Genomic DNA, 15,866 nt, shown 5'->3' on the forward strand with positions numbered 1-15,866 from the left:
TTGGAGGTGTCTGCTGAGAGGGAGAGGATGAGTTTAGTGTCATCGGCATAGGATATCATGTTGAGGTGATAGGTTCCAACAATGTTGACCAGGGGTGTCAGGAACGTGTAGAAGAGGGCGGGGATGAGGGAGGAACCTTGAGGGCTACTGCACATTGTGCTATTTCGTTCCGAGGTAAAGGGTGGCAGGCGATTCTCTGGGTCAGATGCGATCCGTCTGAGGGCATCACCCTGGATCCCGATGTGGTGAAGTTTCTTGATGAGTGAGTGGTGGGATACGGTGTTGAACACTGCTGAGAGGCCTAGGAGGATCAGGACTGCTGATTCTTCCCTGTCAAGGAGGGAACAGATGTTGTTAGTGGTGATGATCAAGGTGGTCTTGGTGCTGTGGTTGGCGTGGAAATCGGACTGAGGTCACGAGTGGGCATCTTGAGGATAGGTCTGACTTCTGCATGTTTCCATACATCGGGAAAGGTGGCTGTGGTGATGGATGTGCTGAAAATGGTAGTAAGTTGACAGCTGATTTCCTTGCTCCTGAGGTTGAAGAGGAGGTGGAAGCAGGGGTCGAGGGTGCTCCAAAGTGGATGGAGTTCATGATAGCTGTGGTGTTCTGGGTGGTGGGCTGTTCCCATTCGGTGAGCGGATGGTCATAGTTGGCGTTCGTTGGCGTGAGGAGGCTGTTGAGGTTGGGGTTCGAAATTTCTGTAGATGGTGGATATCTTGTCGAAAGTTCACTAGTGTGTCGTAGAGTTCCTTTAAAGGACAGACCGTGTTCTCAGTGGCTAACGGGCAGGCAAACTCTTTGATGATGCTTAAGAGTTTCTTGGTGTGATTGGCACTTGTTTCGACGTGCTTTGCCAGGGTATCTTTCTCCATGTCATTGAGGCGTTGGTGGTATTTGTTGAGGGCTGAGTAGAAGGTGGCTCAATCTATTGGGTCTCTGCTAGTGTGCCACCTTCTCTCCAGTCATTTACAGTTGCGTTTCATTGCCCTGGGTTCTGGTGTGTACCAGCTGGCTTGATTGGTGGGTGTGCAAGTCTTAACTGACTTGATGGCGGCAACTCTGTTGGCGCAGTTGGTGATCCAGGTGGTAAAGTTCTGGACGGCCTGCTCCAGATTGGTTGCAGGCTCTAGCCAAGTGGTGTTAAGGATGTCCGTTCAATGGGACTGTGTCACTTTGTTCCAGATGTAGAGGGAGGAGCAGGGAGGCTTGATGGTGGTGCATGGGGATCCTGCGATAGTGAAGTGGACCATGGCGTGGTTGGTCGAGATGAATTCTGTGACATGACTGTATTTGACTCTGCCGCTGGCCGTTGCTAGATTTGAAATTTCATTTCTGTGTTGCTGAGGCCTGAAATGCTATCCCCTTTTGTACTTACAAGCTGTATACTTTCTTATGTTAGCATTGATGGCACCATTTTTTAGTCGTACCGTGCTGAAGATCGAGCTTTCTGTCTCATGGTGCTTGCCTCAGCAGAGCCGCTGCTCCTGCGCCCCCTCCACCTCCTGTTCCCAAGGCTGAAATCTTGCTGCCCTAGTGCATGTATTATCTGTTTTTGCATACCTTTGCCGTTGGATATGCTTGTTCCCACATCTTGGAATGGTGGGCCCCAGCCGAGTGCCCTTGGGGTCGATAGCCTGATCCCGGCTCTGTAACATGACTCATCCTTGTGTGCCTCTTTTTTTCATCCTGGCCTGAACTGGAATTTTCCTGCCTGGGTGGACCCTTGAAGGTGCAGGTTTGGTATAATTGTTACTCCCAAGTTGGGGGAGTCAGTCCCTCGGCTGTCCTCCCAGGAGACAGGTCAGACTGGGCTCCGTTGCAAAGCTATTACTAATAAATATGTGGTTTGTATTCTCCTCTGTCTGACTGACTCTTCATTTCTGGGAAGGCATAGAGGTGGTCCCGAATGACCCGTTTTTTGGGTCATTTCCTTCACCGTGATGAAATGGTCATGTGTGTGTCCTGAGCTGTGTGGGGTCAGTAACCAGTTGGGTGAGGCCGATGTTGCTCATGCATTCATGAGGTTGGTGAAGTTGGTATCTGTGGGGTTGTCGAGGAGAAGGTTGACATCGCCGAGTAAGATGTAGTGTTTGGAGTCGATAGCTAGTGGGGCGATGAAGTCAGGGATGGCATTGCAGAAGCAGGTGGTGAGGTCCTGGGGGTCAGTAGGTGAGGGTGCCTCTGATGGTCGTTCTGCCTTCGGTGTGGAGTCGGAAGATGAGGTGTTCCATGATCGGTGTGATGTTGTCTTCGGTGGTGGTGCAACAGATGGTTTCTTGTGGATGATGGCGATGTCTCCTCCGTGTTTGTTGGTGAGGTCCCAGTGTGTCATTTTGTAGCCATAGGGCATTGCAATGGCGATGACCAGGGTGGAGGAGGGGTTGAACCAAGTCTCTGTGATGAAGATCACGTTGGGGGTGAATGTGGTGATAGTGTCCCAGATTTCTGTATCATGTTTGCAGTGGGATCTGCCTTGAGCGGGAGGCATCATAGTGGTTCCAGGGTGGTCAAGGTCGGTGAAGTGGAAGTTACATGAGGGCGGGAGGTCCTGAGATGCAGGTGAAGAGAAAGTGGTTGTAGGTGAACAGTCCTACTGTTGATTAAGGAGATGCGAGGCAGCATTTGTTGTGCCGGCATCTGGGAATCAGGGGTCGGAGTTTTGCAGACGAGTATCTGTGGGTGGCCGGAAGGCCAGGGTTCCTGGTGCTGGGCGCTGTTGAGGTGCAGACGGGTTTGTCTTTGGCACGCCGGTGGCGCAGTGGCCCTGCGGCCTCCATTAAGTAGGTCCTGGGAGGTGGGGGGCTGGGTGGCAGGAAGACAAATGGGTGGGAATGAGCGGGTGGGAAAGGAGCGAGCGGCTCCTCAAATAGCGGGCTACTAAGGAAAAACAACAAGAGGTGAGCAAATAAGACTTGAAAATTAAAGGCACAAAAACAAAGATGCATGCGGCGCAGTCACTTATTGACTATTTTACAAGGCATACAATATTTGCAGTATTCAACAGCAAAACACAAGCAAACATGGGCGGCAGAGCAGAGTCTGTAGTCAGAGTCAGAGAGACCTGCTGCAGGGCATTAGATCTAGTTGCCTCATGGAAAGACATCCTTGGACAGAAGATCACATCCTTTGGAACACCAATGACACTAGCAAATCCACTACAAGGGGTGCCTCTCATACGACAAACTGGACATGGTTAAATGTGTCCCTATAGCAAACAAAGGCCTGGATTTCAAGGAAACTCTCAATTCTGAGGTGGACAGTAACAGCATATGATCACCAGTCCCATAGGGAACATGAGACCCAGGGGAAAACTGAAGATCTGTTTTGTTTCACTTGGAAATTTCAGCTGCTGAAAGCTTTACTTCCCCCAAATAATTCCAGATTTCTCAGGAGAGCCACATGGTTCCACATGTGATTAAATCCGCCACCTAGATTAACTGGTACCCCCAATTGCCAGTAACTTCAGAAGGGGACCCTAACACACAGAAATCTGGGCTATTATAAATGAGGGCCAAAGTTAAGAACAGCAATGCAGCAGTCTTATTCTCTTACTACTATTATGTCTGAGTAGACACTGGCATTTAATGAAAGAAATCCAACAGAGATTTCCCTACAAAAGATGTCTGTTTTAATAGGGCACGGACATCCCTACAGCATCCAGATTACTCTTCGCAAAGAAAATCCAATTTATCCAAACTTCACAGACTTCCAGGGAGAGCCTCACAATCGCGCTGCAAATAGGCATCAAGTAAATCCTTGCTGCATGAAAAGACAAATTCAACATCACAAGCAACATCGACTGGCACTATGGGATGGACAGGCCACCTGGAATGAGTCTAGAAATTAGCAGACCAACAGAGGTGCCCATGTAATACACTTAGGGTGCCCTAAAGTCAAGTGTCCAACATTGCATAATCAAGTTCAGGTCGCTGTTTGTGATAAGGTCTAAGTGCATTTAGCCCTTCGTTTGCAACCCCTTCTCCATGTTTTGTGAATCAGGACCATTGTTTCCACAACGCATATGCAAATGTTTTCATGAACAGGTAAGGAACAGTCCCCAGGTACATAAGCTACGGCATTGTGCTATTTTCGTTTTAGTTCACTAAATGTCTAAAAGTTGAAATGCACACACTGTAATTGTTATTAATATTTAGTATTACTATAAACTAATTCTCTAAATTTAATGAGTAACCATTTCACACTGAGAGCCGTATGCTGGAGAAATTCATAGCCTTTCTCCACAAAGAATAATCAGATGCAGCGAGCAAAGAGATTTCTGCTTAGCAATGAATATAGCACCAATATCCAAGGCTATAAGCAAAATAAAATCTGTTGTCAATTTTTTTTATTTTTTACTATTTGGTGAACTACTTTTATGCCATACAGTACGTTATTTTGGCTGATAGGCTCCTGCACAGCCAAAAACTGAACAAATCAGTAGAAGAACAATTGCTACCAAACTGTCTATCATCTCCCATGGGAAACAGCGTTTACAACGCTGTCATTACATCGCTTTACCATTACAACGCAGTCGTTACAACAACGGCGTTGTTAATACGCAATGCATTTACATCGCAAGTCATTACAACGACTTGCACTAGGGGGCGCTGAGATATTGGAAATTAATTCCATCCCCTTCCCTACTGTTGCGCAAACTGGAGTAGGAATTGTAAATAATACTATTCCTAAATCCAGCGCGCACCCTAGTGCAAGTCCTTGTAATGACTTGCAATGTAAATGCATTGCAAACTAACAATGTGTTAGTTGTAGCGACCGCGTTGTAAAAGCACGAGATGTAATACATCACGTTGCAATGTACCATATTCATCTCTTATCCACTCATCCAAGAAGGGCCTGGTTTTGGTTCCTTTGGAAGGTCTAGGGGTGGAAAAGGGGCAACCTTGTACATCAGAACCCCATTCCAGTCTTCTCAAAGCCTATGACTCAAGCTCTCAGCTGCTGTGTGTTGACAATGCTAATGCTGCTTCCCTCAATGGCCGCGGTGCAGTAGCGAGGCTCTCAAGAGCCTGCTCCTAACATAGCAACATTCAAATGATACCAGGAATCTAAGAACCGATGCACATCCACTTTGGTGACTCCCTTGTAGGGACTTGTTGGCAGGTCCTCAAGGGTCTTAAAATGGTTTCATTCACTAAAACCCACAAAAACATAAAACAAAGTATGGGGGCATCCCCCTTCCTTTTCCAGTCCCACTTACAGTACAGGCATGGGGCAGTGCTTCTGAACAGTGAACAGATAGGTCAGGTAACCATCTTCATGCGCATCATTCCGAATGTTTGCCCTTCCGTTGGCCTCCAGATTAGTGTTTATTTGTCAGTGAAGGACAGGAAAGAGGGCCCAGACAGATTTTAGCCGTCTGTTGTTGAAAGACCTATTGGGTACAGCGCCATTACTTAAAGTGGGCTTTTGATTAGCCCCTTGTTGAAGACTGTACTTTCTTGTTCAGATCAATTGCTTGCTTCAATAGCATTCCTTTCTCCTCTTCTGTTTGTCCTGCCCCTGATACATAGTCTCTATACCACTCTTTGATAAGAAGACTTGTATCCTGCAACCACCCTTTGATAAGAAGACTTGTATCCTGCAACCACCCTTTGATAAGAAGACTTGTATCCTTCCACAGATGACATCAGGAACTACCTTTTTCTTTCTGCTCTCTGCAGGATTGCTTGTGTTTTCGTGCTCAATCTCCCGTATGCTGCCCCATCCACAACCACGCACTCACCAGGGACGGCCTTAGGCATGTGCAAGCTGTGCACCTGCTCAGGGCCACCGATCCCCAGGGGCCACCACGCCAATTCCATATTTCCAGTTAAATCTAGACAAACAGCTAGCTTGTAACAAGGATCTCTGCTTAATGCTATTCATATGTTGGTCCCATTTTGGGTTCTTTTTAAAGGTGAGGCCTAAATACTTAGAAGAATGTACTTGTTTCCACCTCCTGAGCATATAGAAACCATATGAAGCTTTTCACTTTTTCCCCAAATACCAAAACCGTGTTTTTCTTTAACTTAATCTTCAACTGATTATTCTTAGTCTATGCTTCAAAGGAGTGTAATTTCCTCTGCAGGCCCACTGGGGTATATTCCAGTAGCACCAAGTCATCTGCATAAAGCTGGCAAGAAATGTGCTGAGTCCCTGCTTTTGGAAAGAAGGACTTTACTTGGTTTAAAGATGTTGGGAGGTCGGCCAAAAATAGGCTTAAAAGCAAGGGGACTAAGACAACCCCTCTGCCAAATGCCGTTGTTAATGGGGATTTTCTAAGATAGCCTGCCTGATTTATCTAGGACGACCTGAGCCCAATTGTCTGTATGTAAGGTTTGCAAACCCCTAAGGAGGTCCGAGGGGAGCGCCCAGGCAGCAGATTTACTCAATAACATTTCCCTATGTACTGTATCAAAAGCTGTCCAGTAATCGATAAAACAACAACAGAGCCTCCGGTTCATTTCCAGGAATTTCCAAATGATCGCCCACAGAGCAAAATAGTGGTTTGTGGTTGAATGGCAATACCGAAAAAACTCATTCTGCTTTTAGTAGAAACATTGACCCTCAAGTTTTAGTTACGTCAAATAACAATACAGGGGCGGCTCTAGGCTCATGGCGGCCCTTGGCTGGGAGCGTAGGTAGGGGCCCCGGAAGAGGGGGTCCGGGTGGGACGGAGCCCCCCGGAGCTCAGGAAGGTGTTACAAATCCCTGCCAGGGACCGCCACGCAAATATGTATCCATCCTCAGAGGATTATTATATTAAGGATATATATTGGCATGGCGGCCCCTGGGGTTTGGCGGCCCTATGCAGGTGCACAGCTTGCACATGCCTAAGGCCGCCCCTGAACAATATCCCGTAGTAATACTGCGCCAAGAGAATACGTACCACAATGCCTCTCATAACTAATGTGCTGGGGGATCAATGACTTCAGAAATACTCTACTGGACACAAAAAGCTATCCAGAGCACTCTTCCAGACGGGCAATGCTTCCTAGATATGTGGTCCCCTATACAAATGCCCCCCTCCAAGGAATATTGTAGTGGCAAAAACATGATCCACAGAATACTGTGCTGAACAATAATTATTCTCCGTAATATTGTGGCAAAAAATAATGACCATCAATAAACAGTGTCAGGTGAGAATGCACCTCAGAAATCAGTGCCAGGAAATAAAGTATGTTGGAATATTACTTGAGGTAAATAATGTTACTTATTTACACCTTCCTAGAGAATATTACTCATCATGGATAATATGCCAGCTTAACAATATTACCCCAAGATCACAGGTCAAAAAACAATGGTTAAGCCCTACAAAACTATAGTGGCAGTCGAATAATATACTCTGTATTTGTCATGTTTCAGGGCAGTAGTACTTAACCTGTGGTTCTAGGACCGCTGGGGCCGCAAGGCCTACTCAGGGGGATCCGTGACTATGTTACGCAATTAAATAATGTTAAACTGGCTACATTAAAATTAATAAAGTATATAGAAATAAAGAAGCAATCTTGAAAATATCTTTGATGTTAAATTAAACAAAATGTTTCAACATTTGAGCAATTGTTTGGGATCAACTTGTTTTTGTATTTAAAGATCAAGTCATAGAAATTGCTTGTGCCGGGGGTCCCCAGCTGCCCATAAAGCATCACTGGAGGTCCCCGGATTCCAGTAAGGATTCAGTGGGGGTTTCACGGAAGTAAAATGGTTAAGAACCGTTGTTCTAGAAAAAGCCGGGCAGAAATTCTGTTCCAATGGAGAACAAAATGACTATTCAATATGAATACTGTGACAGATAAAAATGACCCTCTGAACAAAATCCCTCTGGAACACTGTACCAAAAATTAAGAAGTTCGATATAGTTACATTGTGCATTAACCGAAGAATAAATGACCTCCCTTTACCTCCTGCAGTTTGACTTCTTCTGGTTTGAGGATGTCCAAGACCCTGCTGCTCCGGATCTCTGGGAGGTCTTGCCAAAGGTTGAAGCCGGAGCCAGTGTTGGAGCTGAGGAGTCGGCTGGGAGGAAGGCTTTGAGTTCCTTGAGTATTCAGGGGGGATGCTTCCACCTGACTCACTGAGTCATCTGAGGAGAGCTGGATAGGTGGCGCTTGACCATATGCATCCTGTTGCCGCCGTGTTTCAATCTGATGCAGGGTGGACTTGTCCCTGTATTCCTGGTACAACAGCTCTGTTGGAAAACAGTAGGCATATTATTATATTTGAACCTGAATATAATGTTTTTAGCACACTGGTGATGTTGTGCTAGTGTGCAGTGTACAGAAAATTGTTAAAACGTGAGATTTATTATTATGGTTTTTCAGCAGTAGTATTTGAAGAAGGGTGCAGGGGTGTGAGGTTCTGGCTTCAGGTTTGTGCGATCTGTACTGTGAGTGGCTGCCTTTACTTTGGAAAAGAGGGTGGTCTTTAGATGTGTGCTATATGGCACAGTTATTCACCGTCTCGGTGCAACCAAGAATGTGGGGCAAATTCAAGAACATGGGGTCAGTTGCTAATAATCCCAAGACTGCATGTTATAGTAATTGTGTCATGGCAGACCAAGGGCTCAGATTCCTATTTGTAAGCTGTTTGAGGCAGGAAGCAAAAATGCATCTAAAGATTACAAGGATTCAAATTAGGAAGAGATGGGCGGACAAAGTGTCAAAGAGAGGTACAAGGGATTTCACTAGTGAGCAAACTTCTAAGATGAGTAAGCACTGGGCATAGTTATAGTCTAAGCATTTGTTGCTGGTGTTTGCTGTCAGAGCCTACATTTTGGATGTTTGGCTTCCAGTCAGTTAGGCATAGAGAGCAAGAAGATATACAGTGCTAGGTGTTGTCTGCAGAGAACAAGCTTGGATGAACTATATGGGAGAAGTTTGCTTGCAGAACAATCTCTATGTTAATTAAGAGGGTAAGCCAATAGTCCGCATGCATTGCTGGTATGTGTTGCTGTGTAGTAACATAAATAACATGTCTTGCCAATGTATTTGATAATGTCCAGATCCCAGCCAACTTGTACGGGTCCAGTTAAATTGGAAAGTGAAGGGAAGATGAGACTCAGGGTTCATAACGCGTTAATAAAGGTACAAGGGAGTATTCAAACCAGGCCGACTCCTCTATGTTATTCTAAGTTGTCCTGAGAAGGCAGGGACCCAATTCCACTGACTTGGGTGCATGATGGAATATGAATGGGGGTTGGGGGTGGGATTCTGTCAGCAGCAGGTGGAATTTCTTTGGATTAGAGCACGAGTTTACAGAAATTCAGTTACAAAAGGGCAAGACTGTCTGTGCCTGGACCACGCCCGGCACCAGGAACCCTAGTCCCATGACCATCCAAAGCAAAACTACACCCGCAGTCGCACCCAGAGCCAACGAATGCCGCCACTACTACTCCGCCATCCACTGCGACCTCAACAACACACACTCGCAAACATGCTGCTGCCGTGCATTTCCCAGCACCATGGTAGGATATTTCTCCTGCACTGATAATGATTTTACCTATGACACCTCAGACGCTGACATCACCACCTCCAAACAACTGACGCAAGCCACCACCAGCCCACAGCAACTGTCCGCCATGCTCCCCAACATCCGATCCCTCGAGAAATACTCCACCGATATGTGGGACTTCCTCAGTAGCACCTTCTCTTCCTGACCAAAACATGGCTCAACTCAGCCTCCAACCCGGACATATTTGCAACCACACCACCTGCCTATGAAATCATACACCAGGACCGAACCCACAAACGAGGCGGAGGACTCATGTTCATCTACCAAAACACTATTGACTGCACCATCTCCAAGGACTCGGGCACCAACCTCATGGAACACCTCCCCCGCAAAATACGAATGGACTACAATGCCACCCTTAAGGGATCCCTCACCTACCATCCCCCAGACCTCAAGCGGAAAAGTCTGCAACCACATAGCAGACTTCATCCCTCCTCCCTACATCAGATCAAATAACTACATCCTCCTCGATGACCTCAATTTGAACCTGCAAGACACCACAGGCCCTAACTCCATGACCCTCCACCACAGTCTCAACAACCTTGGACTCACGCAGCTTAACAAGGACCAACCCTCACAGCAGGCCACACACTCATACCTATTTTCTCCTCCACAACCGGATCACCACCACCCGCATAACCGCGCTCACAGAGTCTGACCACTACATCATACATTTCTAGATACCCTCCCACCAAGCCATCCCACAAAAAAATACAAAACACTATTAAGACACTAGGGCAAAATATCCAAAGAAAACTGTACACAGACCCTACAGAAACGCCCACCCAACCACACCGGGAACCTCAATGTCAACATTGGGCTCTTCAATAAATGCATCACCGACTGTGCCAACCACACCGCTCCCACAAGGAACAAGACCTACAAAAACAACAAATGACCCAGTTTATACACTAACGACCTCAGGGAGTCCAAGCGCCACTGCAAACAACTTGAGAGAAAATTGAGACTCGACAAAACACCACTGCAAGATCCACATACAAAGCCGCCCTCAACCTCTACCACCAACAACTACAAAATGCAAAGAAAAAGGCCCTAATTCTCAGACTCAAAGCCAGCTTCAAAATTTGCAGAGAGCTCTTCACCATCGTCAAGGAGTTCTCCAATCCTGCAGCTGCCAACAATATAATCCAATCCCAAGCACCCTGCAACAACCTCTCAAACTTCTTCAAACAGAAGATTGTTAAAATCTACAAAACATTTGACCCACATCATACCGATACGAACTCCACAAACTAGCCACACACCTTCTTCAATGCCAAACAGCAGCTAAGCAATTGGAAACCCCTCTCGAATGAAGAAACCACTGCCCTGATTAAGGACATCCACTCAGGAACGCTCAGATCCATGCTTCTACTAACTACACAACCTTTGCAGAACCATCATCTCCCCTATGCTCACCGCAATCATCAACACCTCCATAACCACTGCCACCTTCCAGTCTTGCTGGAAAAATGAGGAATTCAATGCCCTATTAAAGAAACCAGCAGCGGATCCCAACACCCTCCACAGCTAACGACCCATCTAGCTCCTTCCTTTTCCAGCTAAAGTCATGGAGGAAGCCATCAATACCTAACTCGCAGACCACCCAGAACTCCGTCAACTCTTAGACAGTTCTCAATCAGGCTTTTGCACCAACCACAGCACAGAGACAGCCCTTATTGGGGCCACCGATTACATCACAAGCATCCTCGACTGAGGAGAAGTGTCCGCACTCATCCTCCTCGACCTCTCTGTAGCTTTCAATACGGTCTCCCACAAGTTACTCATCACAAAGCTTCGCCACTTGGGTATCTGAAGACTGGCCCTCAAGAAAATTTCCTCCTTCATCACGGACACAACTCAATGAGTTAGACTTCCCATCTACACCTCAGAACCCAAGAAACTCATCAGCAGAGTCCATCATGAATCGTCGCTCAGCCAAACACTATTCAAAATCTACATTATCCCCCTTGCAGACATTATCAGAGCCCACGGTCTCAACAATAGTATCCTACACTAATGACACACAGCTCATCCTCTTGCTTACTGACTCAACCAACACTGCCAAAGCAAACTTCGCCAACTGCATGAGCAATGTCACTGCTTGGATGAAAAACAACTGCCTCCAGCTCAACACAGACAAAACCAAAGTCCTAATCTTCTGCAACAACTGCTCTCTCTGCTATGCTTCTTGTTGGCCCTCTGAACTTGGCCCCACACCCACCACTGCAGACCATGCAAAGAGCCTCCGGATCACCCAGGATACCAACCGTTCCATGAGCAGACAGATCAATGCGGTCTCCTCATCATGCGTCCACAACCTGTGAACACTACGCAAGATTTTCAAGTGGATCATCGATTATATCATTTGAGATGTCATAAATGATGTCAAACAACATGTCATGAGTGATTTAATACGTGATTGCATAAGCAATTCATGGCGGGGTCAACTAACTATAACTACTACTTAACTATAACTGATGAATTTCTGTGGTTTATTTAGATAAAATTAATGTTGTCACTAACATATTCACCTAACTATAACATTACTTTAACCTTTGTATGTTTTGGTGAATTTCTAAGGTTTTTTTTTAAACAAAAAGAGATCTTTTTATCACATCTAACTATAACGCTACTTTAACCTTTGTTTTTTTCAGTTAATTTGTAGATTTTTTTTAATGATATAAAATAATATTTTGTCGGGGTTGGCCACAGGACATGACCTCCTGCCAGGCCCTGTGGCCGAATATGTGACGTTTTTCCGCATACAAATACCCCGCATACCATCACTCCGCAAAAATGATTCCGCAAATACTATCACTCCGCAAATTAACACAACGCAAACTTTTACAACGAATATGCCTTTATCACGCATGCCTTTACAATGCAAAGGCATGCATGTTAAAGGTATACTCATTGTAAAAGTTTTAAAGGTAAGTGAGTACCCTGCAAAAAACACTAACCTACACTACACAAACACTACTCTACAATACACCAACACCAAAACACTACCCACTACCCTACACTACCTTACACTACACTAACACTACCCTAAACCCTAAAAAACTACCTACACTACCCTACACTACCCTAAACCCTAAAACACTACCCTAAACCCTAAAACACTACCCTACATTACACATACACTACCCTACACTACACAAACACTACCATAAACCCTAAAACACTACCCAACACTACAAAAAGACTACCCTACACTACACCCACACCACAACACTACCCTAACCCCTAAAACACTACCCTACACTACACATACACTACCCTACACTACACTAACAAGACCCTAAACCCTAAAACACTACCCTACACTACACATACACTACACAAACACGACCCTAAAACCTAAAACACTACCCCCTGCATGACCCTACACTACACAAACACTACAACACTACCCTAAACCCTAAAACACTACCCCCTGCATGACCCTACACTACACAAACACTACAAAACTACCCTAAAACACTACCCCCTGCATCACCCTACACTACACAAACACTACAACACTACCCTAAACCCTAAAACACTACCCCAGCATGACCCTACACTACAAAAACACTACACCACTACCCTAAACCCTAAAACACTAACTCCAGCATGACCCTACACTACACAAACACTACACCACAACCCTAAACCCTAAAACACTACCCCTACATGACCCTACACTACACAAACAATACAACACTTCCCTAAACCCTAAAACACTACCCCCGCATGACCCTACACTACACAAACACTACACCACTAACCTAAACCCTAAAACACTACCCCCTGCATGACCCTACACTACACAAACACTACAACACTACCCTAAACCCTAAAACCCTACCCCCGCATGACCCTACACTACACAAACACTACACCACTACCCTAAACTCTAAAACACTACCCCCCGCATGACCCTACACTACACAAACACTACAACACTACCCTAAACCACTACCCCCAGCATGACCCTACACTACACAAACACTACAACACTACCCTAAACCCTAAAACACTACCCCCAGCATGACCCTACACTACACAAACACTACAACACTACCCTAAACCCTATAACAGTACCCCCAGCACGACCCTACACTACACAGCTACCACAACTCTACACTACACTACACAAACACTAAGCTACACTACACAATCACTACCCCAGCACGACCCCCACCCCTAAAAAATTAACCCAAACCCCCTTACCTCTCTCGTCGTCGTGGTTCCACACTCCTCCTGGTTCCATCTTCTTGAAGTCTATTTTTTTTTCACAACGCATGTGCATTTACCATACATGCCTTTACAACATAATTCGTTGTAAAGGTATGCGTGGTAAATGCACAAGCGTTGTGAAAAAATGCGGAGTGATGGAATGCGAGGCCAAAGACCTCGCGGAGTAATGGTATGCGGATTGAAAGTCTACGGAAAAAAAATTCGGAGTAAACGTGCCATACCCCTGTGGCCAAACCCCCAGCAGGCTACTAACCCCACACCGCAGACAGCCTTTGGCATGCACAGTGTAGTGGGGGCATGCGCCCTCTCCCCCTTAATGTAAATAGAAACCTGGTGGATGGGTCCCCAGGTCCTTTTAAAGGCTTGGGGAGATGGGGCTGCTTGGCCCACTCCCCAATTTGGAATATTTCAGCCCCGGGGTGAGCTCCCTGAGGCCTATATTAGCTCCGGGAGGGGGAGGGGTCACCCCCATGTTAATGAATTGGTTTCCCTGGGGATGGAGTCCCAGGGGCATAACTATGCTCAGGAAAGGGGCTCACATGCCCTAACTCCCCTTAATAACAAAATGCAGGCTCACAGGATCATGACAAAAATTGCTGATTTATTTGTATATTTGCCCCTTTTCCTCTGGGTCCCACATGGGGCCTAGGAAGGCAGGGTATCCCTTCCCTGCCCTCTTATATCTATTTCTGTAAACTTAAGGACAGAGTACTAAGTTTCCTAGAACTGTAATGGACTTGAGAATAATGTTGCTGGCAGCCAATCAGAGTGCTCGCTCCTGGGGGAGTCGGACTCCCACAGGAGCAAATTGGCTTAAGGAAAATAAAGCACCTTGTGACAATCTGAACACTTTTTTCGAACTGGCCCACCCACTATAGTCTCTCAAACCTCTCGCTGACCCAACCATCCAGATATACAAATATTCTTTATCCTTAATTCCAAAAAATTACTGAACAGGTTTACACCAAATCACAATGAGCACAATCTGTGGACTATGATCTAGCATCCTGACAAATTTGATGTAATTCCGTTCAGCAACTTTTGCTATAGCCCTTATCAAAGAAGTCTATGGAGAATCCATGGAGATTTTGTATTTTGGAGCTCCCCTTTTTTCTCAGCCCCCACTTGACGGATCACCCCGAAACTTCTGATGCACAAACTAGGTAAAAAAGAGCACTTGTTTGGAAGGTTCTGTGGAGATTTGTCAAACAGTGGCAAAGTTATTGGCAACATAAAAAGGTGTTTCCTATGGAAATGCTGACCTTACTATAACTACTGAGTGGCGACAGTATATATTACCTACTGGCGGTCGCCAGTAGGTAGTTATAGTTAGGACCTAGTTTCCATAGGAAATCCGCAACATTCTATTGGGAATAACTTTGGCGCCGGTTGATGAATCTCCGCGAATTTCTCAAAGAAGATGGCCCGCTCCGCTCCTTCCCTGAAAGTCTCGGGAAGATTCGTCAAGCGGGGGCCGAGAAAAAAGGGGGGTCCCAAAACGTGTTTTCCCCATGTTAATTTCCATAGGACCATTAGACACGGCTATAGCCCGAACCGCTGAACGGAATTACACCAAATTTGGGAAAATGGTAGGGTCTGGTACGCAGATCGCGCTTTTGTTTAAATGGTGTAAATCCCTCCAGTAGTTGCTGAGAAAATTAAAGTTAAAATCAATTATATATCTATAAGCGTGCACCGTGCGCGCACCGTGCGCGCACCTTGCCGTGCACGAGCTTCATGCTGATTGGCTGCCACTGTCTGTCAACACTCCAAAACAGAAATTGATGGCAGCCATCTTGTGCCTCAGTAGACTGAGGCACAAGAAAGCAGAAAAAAAGTGTAGAACTCAAAAAGGGGGCAGGGTAGAAGCACCCTGACCCTCTAGGCCTGCTTAGGGGGTCCCAGAGGGACCCCCAAGGCGAAAGAAAAAAAAATAAAAAATCGAAAAATCGCGGGGTGTGCGCACCGTGCGCGCACCCCGTGATTCCCCCCCCCCCAAAATGTATTTTTTGCCTTGGGGTTCCATGTGGGAAACTCTGAGCAGGCCTAGAGGGTCAGGGTGCATCTACCCTGCCCCCTTTTTGAGTTCTACACTTTTTTTCTGCTTT

The 15,866-nt window shown here is 46.0% G+C and overlaps 1 protein-coding gene across 4 annotated transcripts in view; it reads right to left on the reverse strand.

Annotated features, from left to right (window-relative positions):
* The window catches only part of NGEF (neuronal guanine nucleotide exchange factor), a 973,961-nt gene that overhangs the window by 485,895 nt on the left and 472,200 nt on the right, over window positions 1-15,866 (reverse strand). For all 4 annotated transcript variants that reach the window (XM_078666016.1, XM_078666019.1, XM_078666018.1 and 1 more), the window contains one exon: window positions 7,905-8,191. In XM_078666016.1, coding sequence (XP_078522142.1) covers window positions 7,905-8,191 — 287 coding nt within the window. The remainder of the gene's footprint in view (window positions 1-7,904; window positions 8,192-15,866) is intronic.

This window comes from Lissotriton helveticus, chromosome 11, assembly GCF_964261635.1.
Source record: "Lissotriton helveticus chromosome 11, aLisHel1.1, whole genome shotgun sequence".
Lineage (NCBI taxonomy): Eukaryota > Metazoa > Chordata > Amphibia > Caudata > Salamandridae > Lissotriton > Lissotriton helveticus.